Source organism: Nerophis ophidion, linkage group LG09, assembly GCF_033978795.1.
Source record: "Nerophis ophidion isolate RoL-2023_Sa linkage group LG09, RoL_Noph_v1.0, whole genome shotgun sequence".
NCBI classification, from domain to species: domain Eukaryota; kingdom Metazoa; phylum Chordata; class Actinopteri; order Syngnathiformes; family Syngnathidae; genus Nerophis; species Nerophis ophidion.
Genome location: NC_084619.1, coordinates 72,886,726 through 72,910,319, shown reverse-complemented (window position 1 = coordinate 72,910,319; position 23,594 = coordinate 72,886,726). Strand labels below are relative to the sequence as shown.

General features: G+C 40.6%; 1 protein-coding gene across 2 annotated transcripts in view; it reads right to left on the bottom strand.

The window, feature by feature from the left end:
• Positions 1–2,314: 2,314 nt before the first annotated feature.
• The window catches only part of LOC133559720 (annexin A11-like), a 45,448-nt gene continuing 24,168 nt past the window's right edge, over positions 2,315–23,594 (bottom strand). For both annotated transcript variants that reach the window (XM_061911761.1, XM_061911762.1), the window contains exons 5-15: positions 21,296–21,383; positions 18,668–18,762; positions 18,269–18,382; positions 14,227–14,317; positions 14,062–14,141; positions 13,933–13,989; positions 10,413–10,506; positions 8,650–8,745; positions 3,542–3,600; positions 3,338–3,460; positions 2,315–3,267 (exon numbers count right to left, since the gene is read on the bottom strand). In XM_061911761.1, coding sequence (XP_061767745.1) covers positions 3,208–3,267; positions 3,338–3,460; positions 3,542–3,600; positions 8,650–8,745; positions 10,413–10,506; positions 13,933–13,989; positions 14,062–14,141; positions 14,227–14,317; positions 18,269–18,382; positions 18,668–18,762; positions 21,296–21,383 — 957 coding nt within the window. In that variant the 3' untranslated portion in view covers positions 2,315–3,207. The remainder of the gene's footprint in view (positions 3,268–3,337; positions 3,461–3,541; positions 3,601–8,649; positions 8,746–10,412; positions 10,507–13,932; positions 13,990–14,061; positions 14,142–14,226; positions 14,318–18,268; positions 18,383–18,667; positions 18,763–21,295; positions 21,384–23,594) is intronic.

Below are 23,594 nucleotides of genomic sequence, written 5' to 3'. Positions count from 1 at the left end.
ATTTATATTTATTTATTTTGCTGTTTTTGTTGACATGTTAAAGGTGTTTTAATGAATATACATGCATGTTTAACACAGATTCCTATCTTTCATGAAGACAAGAATATAAGTTGGTGTATTACCTGATTCTGATGACTTGCATTGATTGGATTTATAGTGCTGATAACGTCCACGTTTTCAAATGGAGGAGAAAAAAAGTTCTTCCTTTCTGTCTAATACCACATGAAAGTCGTTGGTTTTTGGCATCTTATTTATCCAGCTTCTAAATTCGTTTTATACACTTTACAAGAAATACATTGGCGGAAAACTCCGTAGCTTGCTAGCTTGTTTGCACTGGCTTTCGGAGACTCTTATTTTGTTAGCGCAGGCGCGATGGAGCGGCACTTTTATTGTGGAGACAGGAACTGTCCGATCAGTCTTTAGGCTTTTGACGGGAAGTACGGTTGAAATAAAAAGTGTCTTTTTTCCTTTACACTTTTGATTGATTGATTGAAACTTGTATTAGTAGATTGCACAGTACAGTACATATTCCGTACAATTGACCACTAAATGGTAACACCCCAATAAGTTTTTCAACTTTTTTAAGTCGGATTCGACGGTCACGTGACCACCTGGCTCTGTTTGATTGGTCCAACGTCACCAGTGACTGCATGTGATTGGTGAAACGCAGGCATGCGTAGGTCCGACTTTGAAAAACCAAAACATTAATAGATCGATAAAAAAAAAAAAGTAGCGAGTTAAGGGCTGAATGTACATGAATGGAACGGAGTAAAAGTAGCGTTTCTTCTCTATAAATATACTCAAGAAAAAGTATGTTGCATAAAAACTACTCTTAGAAGTACAATTTATCCCAAAAGTTACTCAAGTAGATGTAACGGAGTAAATGTAGCTCATTACTACCTACCTCTGCCCGGCGGCAATTCAAGGAAATACGGTATTCATGAAAATAAAGAAAACACATTGAATGAGGAGAAGGTGTGTCCAAACTTTTGGCCTGTATGTGCAAATGATGTGTGTGGGGGGGGGGAAAAAGGGAAAACGTGTAGTTTTTTTTAGGGTTTTATTCTCCGAGACGAGTGAAATGTAAAACTCAAGGACCGACGACTGAAAAAGGATCTTTGAGTTTGAGTCCAAGGACTACAATTCACAGGACCTGTGCACGACAATGCCATAAAGCAGTGGTTCTCAAATGGGGGTACTTGAAGGTATGCCAAGGGGTACGTGGGATTTTTTTGTAAATATTCTAAAAATAGCAACAATTCAAAAATCCTATATAAATATATTTATTGAATAATACAACATAATATGAATGTAAGTTCATAAACTGTGAAAAGAAATGCAACAATGCAATATTCAGTGTTGACAGCTAGATTTTTTTTGTGGACATGTTCCATAAATATTGATGTAAATGATTTCTTTTTTTGTAAAGAAATGTTTAGAATCCCCAAAGAGGGCACTTTAAGTTGATGATTACTTCTATGTGGAGAAATCTTTATTTATAATTCAATCACTTCTTTATTTTTCAACAAGTTTTTAGCTATTTTTATATGTGAATTATATTTTATATAGCGCTTTTCTCTAGTGTCTCAAAGCGCTTTACATAGTGAAACCCAATATCTAAGTTACATTTAAACCAGTGTGGGTGACACTGGGAGCGGGTTGGTAAATGACTAGGATGGCGGAAGCGGGAATTGAACCTGCAAACTGCAACTGGGACGGCGTGGCGCAGTGGAAGAGTGGCCGTCCGCAACCCGAGGGTCCCTGGTTCAAATCCCACCTAGTACCAGCCTCGTCACGTCCCTTGTGTCCTGAGCAAGACACTTCACCCTTGCTCCTGATGGGTGCTGGTTAGCGCCTTGCATGGCAGCTCCCTCCATCAGTGTGTGAATGTGTGTGTGAATGTGGAAGTAGTGTCAAAGCGCTTTGAGTACCTTGAAGGTAGAAAAGCGCTATACAAGTACAACCCATTTATTTATCATTTAACCCTCAAGTTGCTCTACCAACCGAGCTAGTTCAAGAAAGACCACTACAAGACTACTACAGTCACATTGGACGTATCATCGCTCATCCATGCGGACTGGACACTGGCCGACAGTGGAGTCGGCTGTCTTGGTTGCTTTGTTGGGTCTGCTCCTGTCTCTGGCCATCCTCCCTCCACCCCAGCGGACAATAGCGTGGAACACCGCAGAGGCCACCACAGTGGATATGTTTCTTTTACTTTTTATTCATAGCTGTATGTAGAAGTGTCTGGTTGTATCTGCTGCTTTAATGTCCTTTGTGTTCTTTGATGTTTGATGTTTCCCTCTTACACACATGTAAGAGGGATGTGTACTATGGCTATGAGTCGTTTTTTTTTTTGTTTTTTTTCCCCCTTGGCCTCAGTCTGGACCCCCACTCCAGGGCCCAGGCTAAGACCGATTTTTATTTTATTTTATTTTAATCTTTTCTCCCCCCCATCCCCCCCGTTTACCTGAATGTCATCTTTTTTGTAAGGGGCGCTGGAAGCCGGCAGACCCGTCAGCGATCCTGTTCTGTCTCCCTGTAATGTTTGTCTGATCTTGAATGGGATTGTGCTGAAAATTGTAATTTTCCTGAAGGAACTCCCCTGACGGAATAAATAAAGTACTATCTAGTCTAATCTAATCTAATCTACAAATGAGCAATATTTTTGCACTGTTATACAATTTAATAAATCCTAAACTGATGACATAGTGCTGTTTTTTTACTTCTTTATCGCTTTTTTTCAACCAAAAATGCTTTTCTCTGATTCGGGGGTACTTGGATTAAAAAAATGTTCACAAAAAGGTTGAGAACCACTGCCCTAAAGGACATTTTTAAAGAAGAATACATGGGTGTGGTTCAAGTTGTGGCGTTTTTAATTCAGCGTTCCTGAACATTATTATCGATACATGAAGCGGATATTAAATATCAGATCATACGATATCATTTTTAAAAAATATAAAGCTTTTTTTTTTTCTTAAATGTACTTGTACTCTTTATATATACCGTAAACATATAAAGTCATATGTAAAAATATAAACGCTTTGTGTGCAGGTTGTATTTTCGGCAAAGAGCAGGTGGCGATACGGGACTACAACGCGGTAAAGTTTGCAAGGAGGGACACGGGCGTGGCATGCGGCTTGTGTAGATAGTGCGGACGCGATATAGAGCACGTTGCTATTGAAGGCATTACGTCATGTGATGGTTTCAGTCGCTACCCCCGCACAGCTTCAGCAGGAGCTTCTTGTAGTCTCCCGAGGTGTCGCCCTGTTGGGAGGTAAACACACGCCTGAACCCACGGCTGTTTGGAAAGTGCGATAACAACGTTGGCACTTACAGAGATGTCGGTGTACAGCGACTTGCCGTAGTTCCTCACGTAATGTTGGCGGATGTCCAGCATGTCCACCTCGGAGCGGGACACCATGATTCGGATCAGAGTAGTGTCTTTGGTGCCGGCTCCCTAAGCACAACACACAGTGTAATAGTCCATAAAACATATATTATGTGTACGTTTGCCAACATTTCCTCGCAGGATTCTCACCTTCATGGCCTTGTAAAGTCTCTCGGCAAAATAAGCAGTTGTGTTCTTAATACATTTCACTGCAAAACAGAATATATGTGGCTTTTTAACTGCATGATAAAACTGTTAAAGAATACTGGAGCAAGGAACACTTGGGGGGGTAAAAAAAACATGCAACATGCACTACTTTGTAAAATAGATGGATAGATAGATAGATAAGATAGAGGAAAACCAGTGAAGTTGGCACGTTGTGTAAATGGTAAATAAAAACAGAATACAATTATTTGCTATTTCTTTTCAACTTATATTCAATTGAATTAGCTGCAAAGACAAGATACTTGACGTTCAAACTGGAAAACTTAGTTTTTTTGAGCAAATATTGGCGCATTTGGAATTAGATGCCTGCGACATGTTTCCAAAAAAGCTGGCACAAGTGGCAAAAAAGACTGAGAAAGTTGACTTGTATTTAATACTTGTTACTAGAGATGTCCGATAATGGCTTTTTGGCAGATATTCCGATATTGTCCAACTCTTAATTACCGATTCCGATACATATAGTCGTGGAATGAACACATTATTATGCCTAATTTTGTTGTGATGCCCTCGCTGGATGCATTAAACAATGTAACAAGGTTTTCCAAAATAAATCAACTCAAGTTATGGGGAAAAAAATGCCATATTTATTATCGAAGTCATAAAGTGCTTTTTTTTTTTAACATGCCTCAAAACAGCAGCTTGGGATATGGGACATGTTCTCCCTGAGAGTGCATGAGGAGGTTGAGGTGGGCGGGGATAGCGGGGGTGTATATTGTAGCATCCCGGAAGGGGTTCTGGGTATTTGTTCTGTTGTGTTTGTGTTGCGTTACGGTGCGGATGTTCTCCCGAAATGTCCTTGACATTCTTGTTTGGTGTGGGTTCACAGTGTGGCGCATATTTGTAACAGTGTTAAAGTTGTTTATACGGCCACCCTCAGTGTGACCTGTATGGCTGTTGACCAAGTATGCCTTGCATTCACTCGTGTGTGTGAAAAGCCGTAGATATTGTGAGACTGGGGCCAATAAACAAGTTTTATTGGCGCTCTGTGCTTCTCCCTATGTCCGTGTACACAGAGGCGTTTTAAAAAGTCATACTTTTTTTAAAAAATCCGATAACGATAATATTGAAACCATACCGATAATTTCCGTTATTACATTTTTAAAGCATTTATCGGACTGCCGATATTATCGGAAATCTCTACTTATTACTTATTTGGAACATCCCACAGGTGAACAAGCTAATTGGGAACAGGTGGGTGACATGACTGGGTATAAAAACAGCTTAATTCACAAACAAGGATGAGGCGAGGGTGAACAAATGCGTGAGCAAATTGTCCAACAGTTTAAGAACAACATTTCTCAACAAGCAGGGAATTCAGGAATTTCATCATCTACGGTCCATAATATCATCAAAAGGTTCAGAGAATCTGGAGAAATCAATCCACGTAACATTGAATGCCCGTGACCTTGGATCCTTCAGGCGGTACTGCATCAATAACCGACATCAGTGTGTAAGGGATATCACCACATGGGCTCAGGAACACTTCAGAAAGCCACTGCCAGTAACTAAAGTTTGTCGCTAAATCTGTAAGTGCAAGTTAAAACTCTACTATGCAGAAAGAAAGCCATTTATCAACAACACCCAGAAACGCCGCCGGCTTCACTGGGTCCGAGGTTATCTAAGATGGACTGATGCAAAGTGGAAAAGTGTTCTGTGGTCTGACGAGTCCACGTTTTAAATTGTTTTTGGATACTGTGGATGTCATGTCCTTTGGACCAAAAGAGGAAATGAACCATTCGGACTGTTCTAGGCGCAAAGTTCAAAAGCCAGCATCTGTGATGCTATGGTGGTGTATTAGTGCCCATAGCATGGGTAACTTATACATCTGTGAAAGGTACATACAGGTTTTGGAGCAACATATATGTTGCCATCTAAACAAGGTCTTTTTCATGGACGCCCCTGCTTATTTCAGCAAGACAATTCTCTGTTTGAACATTAAGTATCTTGTCCTTGCAGTCTATTTAATTAAATATATGTTGAAAAGAATTTGCAAGTAATTGTATTCTGTTTTTATTTACCATTTACACAACGTGCCAACTTCATCGGTTTTGGGTTTTGTTACTAGGCATCACGCCGATATAAATGAAACACATTTTGCCCGCGAAAGGGATTTTAATACTATATTCATATCCTGATAATGCATTTAATGACATATTCTAGCTTTGTCCCACAAATCTGACAGCGAAAAGCGAACAAAGACATCCTCAACGCAACGTAGCATTCTTGCTAGTGGCTAATGTCTCTTCTAAATTGCCAATCCTCACCTTCCTGGTGGAAAATAATGTACATTTCTTGCAATTAGCATTATCACTGGAGGATGAGGAAGAGCGAAACATACTATTCTACACACAGTAGGAGGATATTGCTTTTAAACGTGAACAAGTGTGGGCGGCTCGATACAAATATCGACAGTACTGATCCCATCAGTTAATGGTCAATACATACATGATTATAATTATAAAATTGTTTTTGGTCCTAAAAGTTTGTTGGAACTTTTAGGACCAAAAACAATTTTGTAATAATAATCATTAATAGTCAATACATACATGATTATTATTACAAAATTGTTTTTGGTCCTAAAAGTTTGTTGGAACTTTTACGACCAAAAACAATTTTGTAATAATAATCATTAATGGTCGATACATACATGATTATTATTACAAAATGTTTTTTGGTCCTAAAAGTTCCAACAAACTTTTAGGACCAAAAACCATTTTGTAATAATAATCATGTATGTATTGACCATTAACTGATGGTATCAGTACTGTCCACATTTGTATCGATTGTAGCTGAGCTAGACTCCAGCGCCCCCCGAGGCCCCGAAGGGAATAAGCGGTAGACAATGGATGGATGTTTTTGGTCGTTTTTGTTATTGTTTGCAAACTCTGGAAATGATATTTACTATTTACTATCACGACTTTATAATATGTATTTTATTAAACATGCTGTGTATGACCAAAGAAAGGAAAATTTTTCTAAAATATGTATTATTTAACCATCATTCTGCTTTTTTGTCTGAATATGATTGAGTTCAAAAAATGTTTTCTCTCGATGGCCTTCAAGCAGACCCGTGAAGTGAAAACCATTTCAAGCTTTGGCTGTCAAATAATTTTTTGAAGCCAATTGAGAGAATGCCAAGAGTGTGCAAAGCAGTAATCGGAGCAAAGGGTGGCTATTTTGAAGAAACTAGAATATAAAACACATTTTCAGTTATTTTACCTTTTTTTTTGTTAAGTACATAACTCCAAATGTGTTCGTTCGTAGTTTTGATGCCTCCAGTGACAATCTAGTGAAGTGAAGTGAATTATATTTATATAGCGCTTTTTCTCTAGTGACTCAAAGCGCTTTACATAGTGAAACCCAATATCTAAGTTACATTCAAACCAGTGTGTGTGGCACTGGGAGCAGTTGGGTAAAGTGTCTTGCCCAAGGACACAACGGCAGTGACTAGGATGGTGGAAGCGGGAATCGAACCTGCAACCCTCAAGTTGCTGGCACGGCCACTCTACCAACCAAGCTAAACCATGACAATGTGAATAGTCATGAAAATAAAGAAAACTCATTGAATGAGAACATTTGGCCTGTACTGTACATATATTGTCATCGCAATATGCTACAATATGTATCGCAATATAGTTTTAGGCCAGATTTCCTAGCCCTGAATCTAATCCGAAGGACATGGTAAGAATCATGTACCAACAACTATCTGCACATCAATTCCTTCAACCCAAAACATTTTATATAAATATATATGCGACTACTCGGCTGCAGAAGAAGTGACAACAAGCTGCAAGAGTGAGCAGCGATCGTTTATTTTTTCATGGAGGATCCATCCATCCATTTTCTACCGCTTATTCCCTTTCGGGGTCGCGGGGGGCGCTGGCGCCTATCTCAGCTACAATCGGGCGGAAGGCGGGGTACACCCTGGACAAGTCGCCACCTCATCGCAGTTCATGGAGGATTACATATCTAAAATAACAGTTTTCTAAACTGTACTTTCAATCGAAGCAGGGGGTAATAAAGGAAGATCTCCATCGAGACAGAGAGACTTAAAACTGAAGAAAGATAAGGAAGACTTCTATAAACAAGTTATCGATGCTTTTGATCAGAAGGAGCCGCGCATGGACTTCATTTATAAGTAAAGGTAAGACCATAATAACGTTTTTTTTTATTAAATGTGCTTTTCATGATGGTATCCTTACATCACACTCAAACGGCGTGGCGCAGTGGGAGAGTGGCCGTGCGCAACCCGAGGGTCCCTGGTTCAAATCCCACCTAGTACCAACCTCGTCACGTCCGTTGTGTCCTGAGCAAGACACTTCACCCTTGCTCCTGATGGGTGCTGGTTAGCGCCTTGCATGGCAGCTCCCTCCATCAGTGTGTGAATGTGTGTGTGAATGGGTAAATGTGGAAGTAGTGTCAAAGCGCTTTGAGTACCTTGAAGGTAGAAAAGCGCTATACAAGTACAACCCATTTATTTATTTATTTATTATATATTACGGTCACGACTACCTACTTTGTCTTGTTATATTCTTATTTTACTGTTATATTTCTATTCCCATTGTTGCTTTTTATTTTTTGTTCTTATTGTAATATTTCTCTATTTGGTTTCCATTTAAACCCCCATTATTTACTTTTTTTAAATTGATCTCAACTCTGTACACTGCTGCTGGAATTTTAATTTTCCTGAAGGAACTCTCCTGAAGGAATCAATAAAGTACTATCTATATTATATATCAATGCATAGTGTATAACAAAATGGGAGGAAAGAGGTAAACACTGCAATGCACACATAAATCACAATGAAAACTGAAGTGAAAGAAAGGAAACATCTAAATGCAGGTTACAGTACCATAACCCTGGTGGTGGCAACAACAAAAGAACAAAATACAGGGCGTTAATCAGAGTGAAAATATGTCACAGGTGAATGTTGTGTCTAAAATGTGCTCCACTAAACACGTCATTTAGTGGTTTGTAGAGTCCTAAAATGATGGGCGTGGTGCCTTGATATTGTTGTTTTCTTCTTTTCTTACCCACGGCCAACATGCCACTCTCCAGGTCTCCTGACATCTCCCTGCTGATGCTCTTCTCAATATCCCTGCCACACATCTTCTGGTACTCCATAAAAACTGCAAAAAAAAAGGATCAAACTCATTCAGAAGATGTCATTGGTCTACTTAAAAGCTTTGCACCTATGGTGGGGATGCAAGTCAGAACTGGATTTAACGCCAAAATAGCTCACACTGCACACAGAACACATGAATGACATTAAATGCAGTAAAAAAAAAAAGATTACTGTAATTCTATTGATATAAAAAAATACACATTTCTTTGTTTCTTCCTCACGGAGGATTTTAGGATGTCTACATTCACCACACTGCCCACATTAAGAAAGTTTAAAGGCCTACTGAAATGAGATGTTCTTATTTAAACGGGGATAGCAGGTCCATTCTATGTGTCATACTTGATCATTTTGCGATATTGCCATATTTTTGCTGAAAGGATTTAGTAGAGAACATCCACGATAAAGTTCACAACTTTTGGTGCTGATAAAAAAGCCTTGCCTGTACCGGAAGTAGCAGACAATATGAGCGTGACGTCACGGGTTGTGGAGCTCCTCACATCTGAACATTGTTTACAGTCATGGCCACCAGCAGCGAGAGCGATTCAGACCGAGAAAGCGACGATTTCCCCATTAAGTTGAGCGAGGATGAAAGATTTGTGGATGAGGAAAGTGAGAGTGAAGGACTACAAAAAAAAAAAGACTATACAGTGAGAGCGATTCAGATGTTATTAGACAAATTTACTAGGATAATTCTGGAAAATCCCTTATCTGCTTATTGTGATACTAGTGTTTTAGTGAGATTATATGGTCGTACTTGTACAACCTGAAGGTCGGCCCCGCACCTTTCTTCAGGACCAGTCGACGAGTGGTGGCCATGCCCATCTCTGCCCTTCGCAAGGGACCCTCTTCGAAACACGATCTTTCGAAATGATCGCTGCATAATACACTGTACTTTGTGTGTGTGGTCCAATCCAACCGTGTTCGCTTGACCGCTCTGTTCCATAGTGAAGCTTCACCGTCATGTGAAGTGAAGTGAATTATATTTATATAGCGCTTTACATAGTGAAACCCAATATCTAAGTTACATTTAAACCAGTGTGGGTGGCACTGGGAGCAGGTGCGTAAAGTGTCTTGCCCAAGGACACAGCGGCAGGGACTAGGATGGCGGAAGCGTCATCCTGGTCCTCTTTCGGTCATCTTTCGGGAATGTAAATAATGAAACACCGGCTGTGTTTGTGTTGCTAAAGGCGGCCGCAATACACCGCTTCCCACCTACAGCTTTCTTCTTTGACGTCTCCATTGTTCATTGAACAAATTGCAAAAGATTCAGCAACACAGATGTCCAGAATACTGTGGAATTATGCGATGAAAACAGACGACTTATAGCTGGGAACGTTGCTGGAACAAAATGTCCTCTACAATGCGTGACATCACACACACGCGTCATCATATCGCGACGTTTCAGCAGGATACTTTGGCGCAAAATTTCAAATTGCAATTTAGTAAACTAACCCGGCCGTATTGGCATGTGTTGCAATGTTAATATTTCATCATTGATATATAAACTATCAGACTGCGTGGTCGCTAGTAGTGGCTTTCAGTAGGCCTTTAGGTAAACTAAAAAGAACTAGAGTGATGTTGTGGGCACCTATCTACTTCTCTTTGTCCATGGTAAAAATAAGAATAAATGGGAGAGCGGACTGGCTGTACTGAAGTTGACTTAGGTTTTACCTGTCCTGAGATGTTCTTTGCTCCTGGCGCACAAGATGGCATTAAATTTGGACTCGTCTGTTCCCAGCTTGTTCTCTCCAGCAGCATACAGGGCCTAAGCAGAAAACAATAGTTGCATTTAAAAGGAAATAGGATTTTTTTTGCAATTTTGCCTATCGTTCACAACCATGATTAACGACATGACAATGGATGGATTTTTTTTTTTTTATATGCATTCTTAATACTAAATAAACATAAATAAAAGTCAGCTTACAGCCACTATTTCGCCAACAACATCGAACAAACAACCATTCAAAAAATGCCAACAATATACAATTTACATTTTGTGACTTGAATATTAACCAAGTACTAGCGATATTTTTATCATGAGCGCTAACGCAGACAAACTATTTATAGTGGCGACGTAATCACTACTTTGTGTCCCTATGTTTACAAAATCCAGCGATCTGCTGCTTCCACGCTTCCCTGCTCCCTGGAAGTTTATTCTCGATCATAAATCATGCCTCTCACCTGGAAAGTAAATGGCTGAGGAGATAATCCCACAAGTTGGGAGACTTTGACCGGCGTTTAGAACCTGGAACTGGCGAGGACGACAGAAAAGGCGCTTGTTCCCCCCCAACCCGTTTCTTCATGGGAATTATGAGACATTCTTCATCTAAATAAGAACATCCCAGCAGTCGGCATCCTAATGACAGCAGAGCTTGTACAGTAAGGGATGTTTTTATTATGTTTCTCCTTAAGTCTGCAGTGAGTAATAATCAGTGATGGGGGAAAAAAAAGCAAACGTTATGATCCATTTGAAATTTAATGCACCGTGTATAAATGATCAAAATATGTAAATATTAAATGTTATTATAAATGTGTCCATTACTACATTACATATATACTTACATCATGTATATAAAACACTAATGGAGGAGTATGGATATTTTTTTAGGGGCTTTATAGGCAGAATTGAACGGCTCCCAAAATTTCCAATGTAAGCTGACTTTTGATCGCATTTTTATCATATTTAGAATGCATTAAAAAAAAATCCATACATTGTTATGTCTTTCTTAATGATTGTGAATAGAGATGTCCGGTAATATCGGACTGCCGATATTATCGGCCGATAAATGCTTTTTAAAGTAATATCGAAAATGATCGGTGTCGGTTTCAAAAAGTAAAATGGATGACTTTTCAAAACGCCGATGTACGGAGCGGTACACTAATGTAGGGAGGAATACAGAGCAGTTGCGTCTCCCAGTCAGCAGCCCTCCTTCTCCCCTGTCCCACACACAACACAAGAGTTGCAACGCTTGATGACCTCATCAAACCGCCACGAGCGCAGCATAACAACAAGAAGAGTGTGTTGTTGCCGGTGCTGTAGCCGTGGCTAACAAGCCAAGTCACTCATTGACTAATGACATGTTTTGGGATTATTTGAAAGTGTCTCTGACGGATAAAAAACTGGCAATTAGCAATGACTGCAAAAGTTGGTTATGCGAGGAGGAACCAAGACGTCTTCCTTTAATACGAACAATTTGATCTCCCATCTCTTCAAGAATCACAAGGAGAGACACGATGAATACAAGCGTAAAATGGATGGAAATCAAAGAGCGAAAAAAAGTAGTACCACACAGTTGTCGCTTCAAGACTCCGCCGAGAAAAAACAAAAATAGAACAAAAAACACCCCTGTCTCAACGCAGCATTTCAGAAGCTCTGACTGACTGGTGGGCCACTTCAAGCACTCACCACTAGCTTGCAGAACATTTGTGTTACTCATACAAATACGTTAGAGCAGGGCAGATTGAGCCCAGTTAATAATTTCCTGTTATACAGTATACCAGGCAGTCTATTAAAGGAGGACTTTGTTATTGTTTACTTTATACTCTAGTATACTCTGGACTCAAGCTGTGTGCCTTCATTGTTTTTGTAGCTGTTGTTTTGAGGCATGTTTAAAAAAAATAAAAAAAATAATGCACTTTGTGAAAGTCAAAGTATGGTACTTCCCATAGTTGTAGTGTCTCTCAGGGAGAGTATGTCCCGAATTCCAAGCTGCTGTTTTGAGGCATGTTAAGAATAGAATGCACTTTGTGACTTCATAATAAATATGGCAGTGCCATGTTGGCATTTTTTTTCCATAACTTAAGTTGAAGTTTTTCCTCTTATTTTGGAAAACCTTGTTTTTGATTGATTGAAACTTTTATTAGTAGATTGCACAGTACAGTACAATTGACCACTAAATGGTAACACCCGAATATGTTTTTCAACTTGTTTAAGTCGGGGTCCACGTGAAAACACCCCAGCTATCCCCTCCCCTCCCCTCTAACCTCCTCATGCTCTCTCAGGGAGGGCATGTCCCAAAGTCCAAGCTGCTGTTTTGAGGCATGTTAAAAAAAATAATTCACTTTGTGACTTCAATAATAAATATGGCAGTGCTATGTTGGCATTTTTTTCCATAACTTGTGTTAATTTATTTTGGAAAACCTTGTTACAATAATTAATGCAGGGGTGCCCTTTACTTCGATCGCGAGCTACCGGTCGATCGTGGAGGGTCTGCCAGTCGATCGCAAACCAAGCATTAAAAAAATAAACCTAAACATTTGTGATCATCAATCTTTACTACAACGTCACTTCAGTAAATTGATTGACATTCACGGCACCCGAGGATCTTCTGAGATGACGCTGGCTTCTGCGAGATCATTTTTAAGAAAATATGATCGAGACGAGGGTGAGAAACACTTTTTATTTCAACACTCTCGCGCCGTACCTGCTGTCAAAACCCTGAAGACAAACTGCACAGTTGCTGTCTTCACAATAAAAGCCCTGCTTCATCCTACATGCGCTAACAAAATAAGAGTCTCAGAAAGCTAGCGTGCATAAGATAGCAAGCTACGGAGTTTGCCGTCAATGTATTTCTTGCAAAATGTATAAAAATGAGTATGGAAGCTGGACAAATAAGACGCTAAAAACTAACTACTTTCATGTGGTATTGGACAAAAAGGACTTTTTTTCTCCTCCATTCGAAAATGTGGACTACTGTTGGATTCCAATCAATGCAAGTCATCAGAATCAGGTATGTCACCAACTTATATTCTTGTCTTCATGAAACAAAGGAATCTATATGTGTTACACATGCTTGTGTTATCATTAAACACCTTAAACGTGTTAACAATAACGTCTCTTTCATAAATAAATATAAATTATATATATGAATGAAGTAGATTCCTTCGACTTGGTCAATTGAAAAGTAGCTCGTCTTCCGAAAAAGTGTGGGTACCCTTGGTTTAATGCATCCAGCGGGGTATCACAACAAATTAGGCATAATAATGTGTTGATTCCACAACTGCATATATCAGTATCGGTTGATATCGGAATCGGTAATTTAGAGTTGACAATAGCGGATACCGGCAAAAAAGCCATTATCGGACATCTCTAATTGTGAACGATACGCAAAATTCCATAAAAAGTGCAGTTCCCCTTTAAGGGCATATCAATAAAGAAGTTAGTTATGATTCAGTGCAGAGCAGATTTTACCTGAGCGTCCTGCTTGGCCAAGGAAAGGTCGACATTTGGTCTTTCGTCTCGATTGCCCTATAGAGAGAGAGAGAGAGAAAAGTGTAATGTCTCTTGGTAGATGCAAAGTAACACATTTTGTTGTTGTACCTGTGCCAGAGAGATGAGGAGTCTACGGAAGTGTCCGGACGTGTCCCCGGTGATGGCATCTTCCACAGTCTGCTTGTATTCTTTGATATGGTAATCATGGTTATCAAACAAACCCAACCTTCCTTAGAATGTGGTCATGCGAGTGATAAAGTGCACGCATCTTACCTGTTTTGTAGATGCGGTTTATCTCCTTGATTTCGGCGTTGGAACGAGACGACAGGATCTCTATCAGACAGGCCTCGTCGGTTCCAGCTCCCTGTGCGGGAAAAGGGAACGATTACAATAATTACTCATTCTAGTTAAATGTGTGGAATTGATTGTCGAATAACTCTGTTTTGAAGCCACTGGGGAAAAATGGAGTGCACTACTTTGCTGCAACCAGCAGGGGCGCTGTTAGTGTCGATTTCTTAACCCTTGTTAAATGTTGGAAAAATGACATTGATTATGTTGCGGGTCATTTTGACCCGTATTGTGTAAAGGCACTCAAAACAGTCAAGAAAACAGGTTAAACCAATAACAATTTCATTTTAGGTTATATAAACATTTAGAAAAGTGACATACAATACATTTTTTATTCCAATTGTATTATGTTAAGGGTCAATTTGACCCATTTCAGTTTTTGTGTTGATCAAAGTACTGGTTATCCTTTCTTTTTCTTGCTGAAATCTGGTGACTTTTCCTCATCTAGGGTCATGGACTGGTGTGTAAATCTGGACACTTTTGTTGTGTAGTGGAATGTTTGTGCAGAGTTTGTATAAAAGATGTTGCGAGTCATTTTGACCCAGGCGCTTTAATGTGGGTAAATAGCTGTTCAGATCCAAAAATAAACATGTCTCCTTGATGTACTTTTTACTTTGATGTACAATTGTTTGTATTTTGATTGTCTCTGAGACCCAGAGCCAGGTGTGTGAAGAGAGGGAACTTTCTCACACTTGTCCTTGTCTCCTCAGATGTCATCCTTCTGGAGCTCACTTTTGGTGAGTTTGTCAAAGAGATGACATGAGAACAGTGACAAGGACAAGTTTGAGAAAGTTCCCTCTCTTCAAACACCTGGCTCTGGGTCTTAGAGGCAATCAAAATACAAACAATTGTACATCAAAGTAAAAAGTACATCAAAGAGACTTGTTTATTTTGGCTATTTACCCACATTAAAGTGTCTGGGTCAAAATGACCCGCAACTTCATCTTTGTATACAAAGTCTGCAAGACATTCCACTACTCAAAAAAGTGTCCAGATTTTACACACCAGTTCATGACCCTAGATGAGGAAAAGTCACCAAATTTCAGCAAGAAAAAGAAAGGATAACCAGTACTTTGATAAACACAAAAACTGAAATGGGTCAAATTGACCCTCAACATAATAGAAGGGTTAAAGGATCAGAATCAGCTTTTTGGCCGAGTATATTTAACATACCGTATTTTCCAAACCATAGGGCGCACCGGATTATAAGGCGCACTGCCGATGAATGGTCTATTATCGATCTTTTTTCATATATAAGGGTACATTAAAGGAGTCATAGCTCAGTTGGTAGAGTGGCCGTGCCAGCAACTTGAGGGTTGCAGGTTCGATTCCCGCTTACGCCATCCTAGTTACTGCCGTTGTGTCCTTGGGCAAGACACTTTACCCACCTGCTCCCAGTGCCACCCACACTGGTTTAAATGTAACTTGGGTTTCACTATGTAAGGCGCTTTGGGTCACTAGAGAAAAGTGCTATAAAAATATAATTCACTTCACTTCATTATTATCATCACTTTTTCTAAATGTAAAAGACTTCCTTGTGGTCAACATAACATGTAATGGTGGTTCTTTGGTCAAAATGTTGCATAAATTAAGTTTTACAGATCATTTTCAAGCTGCTTTCAGGATGAGCCGTTTTGTGGGCGGACTTATTTACGTGGCTCACCTTCGACAGCGTCTTCTCCCCGACATCTTTGTTGTAGCGGTGTAGCGTGCAAGGATGTGGAAGAAGTGTCAAGCACTAACTGTTTTAATGACATTCAGACTTTACTTCAATCAATAACGGAGCAGCATCTCCTCAACTGCCGGAAATGTGTCCCGTGAAAAACCGTCCAACCGAAACTCTCTAATAAACTAAAGTTCCTTGGGTGGATAATGTAAACTCCCTACACCGGTATGTTTTAGCGCTTTCATGGTGAATTTACTGACAGATATAAGAAAGAACTTTACACTAAATTATATTAGAAATGGCAGCAGCGGAAGATGAATGTAGAGAAAAGGAAGAAGCTTATCGACTACGGCATCGTCATAGACTACAAAGGTACAATTTTCAGGATTAATGCAGATCCCAACTACAGATCAGCAGGTACAGAAGGTAAGAAACGTTGATTTTGCACAATATTGCAAAACAAAATGCCAGATAAAATGTCTTACCTTATACACACACCATAATAATAATAGTATGTTGAAGCATAGTACAATCCATTAAGGGGTGCGGCTTCATAGCTTACCAAAGTCATACTAAAACATTTTGATAGATTTTTGAGCGCCTTGTGTAATGTTCTATATTTTCAATGGAACATATAAAATGTTGGTGGTGTTCACCTGAGTCACATTGCCATCAGAGTGAAGTCTACATGTATCTCTTATGTTTGACTGCCATCTACTGGTCACACATATCATTCCACCATGTACCAAATACAATTGCTTCAAGGTCGGTTAGCAAAACCAGAACTATTCCGTACATTAGGCACACCAACCAAAGAGGACATATCCCGTGAAAAGAGGAGGTGTGGTCAGTCTATCATAGCCCAGTCGTTGCTAGCATGCCGTGTGTTGTTGTTTTTTTGACTGATTGAAACTTATATTAGTAGATTGCACAGTACGGTACATATTCCGTACAATTGACCACTAAACGGTAACACCCCAATAATTTTTTTTACTTGTTTAAGTCGGGGTCCACGTAAATCAATTCATGGTGCCTCGGTGTGCATTGTTTACACAACGTGCGGTGCGCTACTTCAATCAATCAATCAATGTTTACTTATATAGCCCTAAATCACTAGTGTCTCAAAGGGCTGCACAAACCACTACGACATCCTCGGTAGGCCCACATAAGGGCAAGGAAAACTCACACCCAGTGGGACGTCGGTGACAATGATGACTATGAGAACCTTGGAGAGGAGGAAAGCAATGGATGTCGAGCGGGTCTAACATGATACTGTGAAAGTTCAATCCACAATGGATCCAACACAATCGCGAGAGTCCAGTCCAAAGCGGATCCAACACAGCAGCGAGAGTCCCGTTCACAGCGGAGCCAGCAGGAAACCATCCCAAGAGGAGGCGGATCAGCAGCGCAGAGATGTCCCCAGCCGATACTAAGGCAAGCAGTACATGGCCACCGGATCGGACCGGACCCCCTCCACAAGGGAGAGTGGGACATAGGAGAAAAAGAAAAGAAACGGCAGATCAACTGGTCTAAAAAGGGAGTCTATTTAAAGGCGAGAGTATACAAATGAGTTTTAAGGTGAGACTTAAATGCTTCTCCTGTGGTGGCATCTCAAACTGTTACCGGGAGGGCATTCCAGAGTACTGGAGCCCGAAATGAAAAAGCTCTATAGCCCGCAGACTTTTTTTGGGCTTTGGGAATCACTAATAAGCCGGACTCTTTGAACGCAGATTTCTTGCCGGGACATATGGTACAATACAATCGGCACGATAGGATGGAGCTAGACCGTGTAGTATTTTATACGTACTTAATATGTCCGTGTCGTTCGGTTCACCTTCTAACCGAACCGAAACGGTTCAGCACAAATACACGTACCGTTACACCCTTAGTTGATTGGCAACACTAAATGGTCCCTAGTGTGTGAATGTGAGTGTGAATGTTGTCGGTCTATCTGTGTTGGCTCTGCGATGAGGTGGCGGCCTGTCCAGGGTGTACCCCGCCTTCCGCCCATGTGCAGCTGAGATAGGCTCCAGCACCCCCCGCGATCCCAAAAGGGACAAGCGGTGGGAAATGGATGGATGGTTAAAAGACACATTGTCCAGTTTTGAGAGAAAAAGTGCGCCTTATAGTCAGGAAAATACGGTACAAGGAATTTAACTTGCTGGACTGTGACTTTGTTCAATGCAAGAAACACCAACGTATGATAAATTTATTCTGCTCAGCGCAACACTGACATGGAAACGAGAGTTCCAAACATCCTATTGAAACGAGTATGAAAAATATAGCAATCGGTGCGTTTACCTTGATGGCATCACGGATCTCAGAGGCGTCAAACTGAGCAGGGCTCTTCAACATGGCCATGACCAGCTTCCTAAAGTCGCCAGACAGTTCTGAATGTAGGTCCTTAATCAGATCCTGAATATAAAAAAAACATGCTTAGAATAACTGCACGCCACCGTTAATTACAAGAGCTCGGAAAAACACAATGTGGCGTATTCATAACAAGCACCGAAGCCATCCCCCGAGCCGCTTTCTATTTAGCCGACAGCACCTGTCATGTGTTTGTCAGTGCGAGCCCAGCTATGCGGGAGTCTATATTGGAGAAGGCGGTTTTAAACTATTTTAAAAACGGCACATAATAGAAACAGGCATTGGTTATCACACAGAAGGGAGAGGATTAAGCATGAACAGGACAGTTACCTTCCCGTAGGAGGTTTTGTAGGAGCGCAGCAGAGGCACACGCTGCTTGTTGGAGCGACTGCCCAGTAAGTCGATGATGGCCTGCTCGTCAGTTCCTGCACACACAAACTCTCAACATCAACTTCGCCAAGAGAATCCGTGGATCAAATACTTAAAGGCCTACTGAAATGAGATTTTTTCTTATTTAAACGGGGATAGAAAGTCCATTCTATGTGTCATACTTGATCATTTCGCGATATTGCCGTATTTTTGCTGAAAGGATTTAGTAGAGAACATCCACGATAAAGTTCGCAACTTTTGGTCGCTAATAAAAAAAGCCTTGTCTTTACCGGAAGTAGCAGACGATGTGCGCGTGACGTCACGGGTTGTGGAGCTCCTCACATCTGAACATTGTTTACAATCATGGCCACCAGCAGCGAGAGCTATTCGGACCGAGAAAACGTCAATTCCCCCATTAATTTGAGCGAGGATGAAAGATTCGTGGATGAGGAAATTTAGAGTGAAGGACTAGAGAAAAGGTGGTATTAGACACATTTACGAGGATAATTCTGGAAAATCCCTTATCTGCCTATTGTCTTGCTAGTGTTTTAGTGAGATTAAATAGTACCTGAAAGTCGGAGGGGTGTGGCCACGGGTGTGTTGACGAGTCTCTGAGGGAAGTCACGGCAGCTGCAGCAGGACAAAAGCTCCGCTGATGTCTCCGGTAAGAGGCGACTTATTACCACAATTTTCTCACCGAAAACTGCCGGTTGACACTTTAGTCGGGATCCATGTTCGCTTGACCGCTCTGATCCATAGTAAAGCTTCATCTTCGGGAATTTTAAACAAGGAAACACCGGCTGTGTTTTTGTGGCTAAAGGCTAAAAGCTTCCCAACTCCATCTTTCTACTTTGACTTCTCCATTATTAATTGAACAAATTGCAAAAGATTCAGCAACACAGATGTCCAGAATACTGTGTAATTATGTGATTAAAGCAGACTACTTATAGCTTGGATCGGAAAATCATACCGTGACATTTTCAACACGACACTTCGCGGGAAATTTAAAATTGCAATTTAGTAAACTAAAAGGCCGTATTGGCATGTGTTGCAATGTTAATATTTCATCATTGATATATAAACTATCAGACTGCGTGGTCGCTAGTAGTGGCTTTCTGTAGGCCTTTAATTTCTTTTTCTATTTGAAACAAACATCAAAATAATGGAAAACTACAGTATGTGTTATTTTGTTTTGTTATTTATTACTGTTGGAAATAATAGTAAATAAACATGACAGTACAACATAATATATACAAAAACTATTGTTAAAAATAGATGAATTAATAATGTTTATTAATATAAGACTCAGAAAAACTTTGATTTTCAGGGGAAAATGTTACATATATGGGCAATACATTCAAGAGTTATTGTCATCAACTTTAATCCATTGATCGATTGAAACTTTTATTAGTAGATTGCACAGTACAGTACATATTCCATACAATTGACCACTAAATGGTAACACCCGAATACGTTTTTCAACTTGTTTAAGTCGGGGTCCACGTAAATCAATTTATGCCTGTTTACTATATACGTCCGATAATATCGGCCTGCAAGTAAATGCAATGCATACTTGGTCAACAGCCATACAGGTCACACTGAGGGTGGCCGTATAAACAACTTTAACACTGTTGCAAATATGAGCCATACTGTGAACCCACATCAAACAAGAACGACAAACACATTTCGGGACAACATCATGAACACAACTGAACAAAAACCCAGAATCCCTTGCAGCACTAACTCCTACGGGACGCTACTATACACACCCTCCCCCCCTCACTCGTGAACAAGACCCTGAGATACCTAAACTCCTCCATGTGGGACAGAGTCTTGTTCTCTACCTGGACTGTACCAACCATTGGTTTCCCGCTGAGAACCATGGCCTCAGATTTGGAGATGAGATTTCAGGGACACGTTTATATTTATTAACCAACTCAATTTGTCATTAAATAACTTGCCACTAGGCTTGTACGGTATGCCAGTACTACTACAGTACTGCAATACTAATGAATCATATTCGGTACTACACCGCCTCTAAAAAGTACCGGTCCCCCCACCTTACCTACTGACTCAGTGGCCTAGTGGTTAGAGTGTTCGCCCTGAAATCGGTAGGTTTTGAGGTCAAACCCCAGCCGAGTCATACCAAAGACTATAAAAATGGGACCCATTACCTCCCTGCTTGATACTCGGCATCAAGGGTTGGAATTGGGGGTTAAATCAGCAAAAATGATTCCTGGGCGTGGCTACTGCTGCTGCTCATAGCTCCCCTCACCTCCCAGGGGGTGAACAAGAGGATGGGTCAAATGCAGAGGACAAATTTCACCACACCTAGTGTGTGTGTGACAATCATTGGTACTTGAACTTTAACTTACATTGCTGGTTTTACCAGCATAGGAGCATGTTCGGCAACACACAATCACAGAGTACTTACAAGCAGACAATGTGTGTAGACAATTAAAGTTCAAGTTAAAATCTTGTCTCATTCTCATGAACCCAATAGTGTATCATGTCATGAGATAAGATTTTACAGATATTACACACGTGCCCAAAATACCATGAAAATATTTGTGTTAAGGCGCCACTCACCAAAGCCCTTCATAGCCTTCCTAAGGACCTCCACGTCTTTAAGAGGGTCCGCTCCAGGAAAGTCCTTGATTGTCCCTCTAAATCCTTTCTGAGAGAACACAAGACAAACAAGTTTCAGTATTCCTGAAGTCTTCATCACACCATGATGAACACAATGCAACCTCCAGAGTCAAACAACTCTTGAGTTTTTCCTCATTTCAAATTAAAATGTTCCAATAAATAAAATAATATATATGTAATTGGTTTCAGTAATTCCCCCAGAATATTTGTTAGTTAAGGTGGTGTCTCGCAGGGACAGGCGGACGGACGGGAAGGGGCTGGGTTGGTCTAAGGTGTCGCCACCATCCCGTCTCCATCTCATCGCTGCCTGGGTGGGGGCAATGGACTACACTACAGACTGTGGTGAAGTAGGCCAGCTTCGTCGCGTGAAGAAGCCGACAATTTTTGGTTCTGTTTTCCGCTCCGTTTGCTGAATGTGAAGTGAAGTGAAGTGAATTATATTTATATAGCACTTTTTCTCTAACTGACTCAAAGCGCTTTACATAGGGAAACCCAATATCTCATTTTTACATTTAAACCAGTGTGGGTGGCACTGGGAGCAGGTGGGTAAAGTGTCTTGCCCAAGGACACAACGGCAGTGACTAGGATGGCGGAAGCGGGGATCGAACCTGCAACCCTCAAGTTGCTGGCACGGCCGCTCTACCAACCGAGCTATACCGCCCCCAAATGGCAATATACAATATATATCCCGATATTTTTTCCGTAAATTAAAAACAAAACAGTCCTACTTAAATGAGATACTAAGTGTGTCATTATTTTGTCTTAGTAAGTCAATATTTACTAAGTCAAGATAATGACTTAAGGAGCGAGCTGAGCTGCTGCTTATTTTTCTAAAACGTCAACGGGCTCATAGTGATGTTACTAGTAGTTGACTGGGAAGTGTTTATTATAATTTGGGGAGAGTCTGCTGCATTATTCTCACCTGCTAAAAACATTTCTGCTAACCCGCAACGTCTCTCCTCTCTGCATGCCTCTGCCGCGAGCACTGACTCCATGCGCTCTGAATACTCACTGATGATTGGCTGTTACCGCTCTGCGTGTAACCAATCAGATGGTTCTGTGGGTGGGAAAATACTGGGTGCTACAGTCTACTGACAGAGGCAGAGGCAGTACCAAGCTTAGCAGCTTGTTAAGACATTAGTTTAGCTCCAAAAGATAATATAAATACATTTAATAAAGTCAAATACAAATAAAGCAACAAGAGAAGTATCCTACACTTCTCTTTTGTAAAGTAAATCTGAACAGCCGATATGGGCATCTACATCAACTATATCAGGGGTCGGGAACCTTTTTGGCTGAGAGAGCCAAGAATCCAAATATTTTAAAATGTATTTCCGTAAGAGCCGTATAATATTTTTTTCAACACTGAACACAACTAAATGCGTGCATTTTAAGTAAGACCAACATTTCTAGAGTATAATAGGTCTCTTATTCTTTATAATAACATTGTTATTCTGAAGCTAACTGTGGAGGGGCGTGGCCTGCGGGCCTGCAGCGAAGTGGGGTGTTGCCAGGATCGGCCTCGAATTCAGCGACAGGTGCGTAGATGGCCCACCTGGGCCTTGTTATCTAATCAGCTGTCGCTCTGTTTATAAGCAGCAGCAAGGAGGAGAGACGGGGTTGGGGCTGGAGCCAGAGCGCGAGCGAGACCGAAAGAGGAAAAGACAATTGCTGGAAAGAAACTGAGAGACTTATTAAAAAATAAGACAATATTGTAACCCTGAAACAGGCTCTCATGTCGGTGCTTGGTGGTCTGAAAAACCCCCAGGAGGGCAAGCCCTACACTAACCAATAATAAATAAATAACTTCTTACCATTAACGCAACTTCTTGAACTGGTGCGGTAGAAAACGGATGGATGGATTGATTAAAAATGCATGAGAATGTTTTATATTTTGAACTTTTTTTTTAACACTGTGATTACATGTGGAATTATTCGTTACTTATCGTGTTAAGCAATGTCAGCTCACATTTATCCGAGAGCCAGATGCAGTCATCAAAAGAGCCACATCTGGCTCTAGAGCCATACGTTCCCTACCCCTGAACTATATGATTTGCCTGAGAACCTAAACAGCCCAAAAAATGATAATAATTATATATATATATTTTTTTAAGACTTTAGTTTAGGCGGTTGCTCTTTATTGTTAAGGCAGCCGCCTTAACAATAAAGCGCTGCGGGAAAACCCGGGTTTAATTTGGCAGCAGAATAATAGCGTCATTGACTCACCAGGTGGTATTCA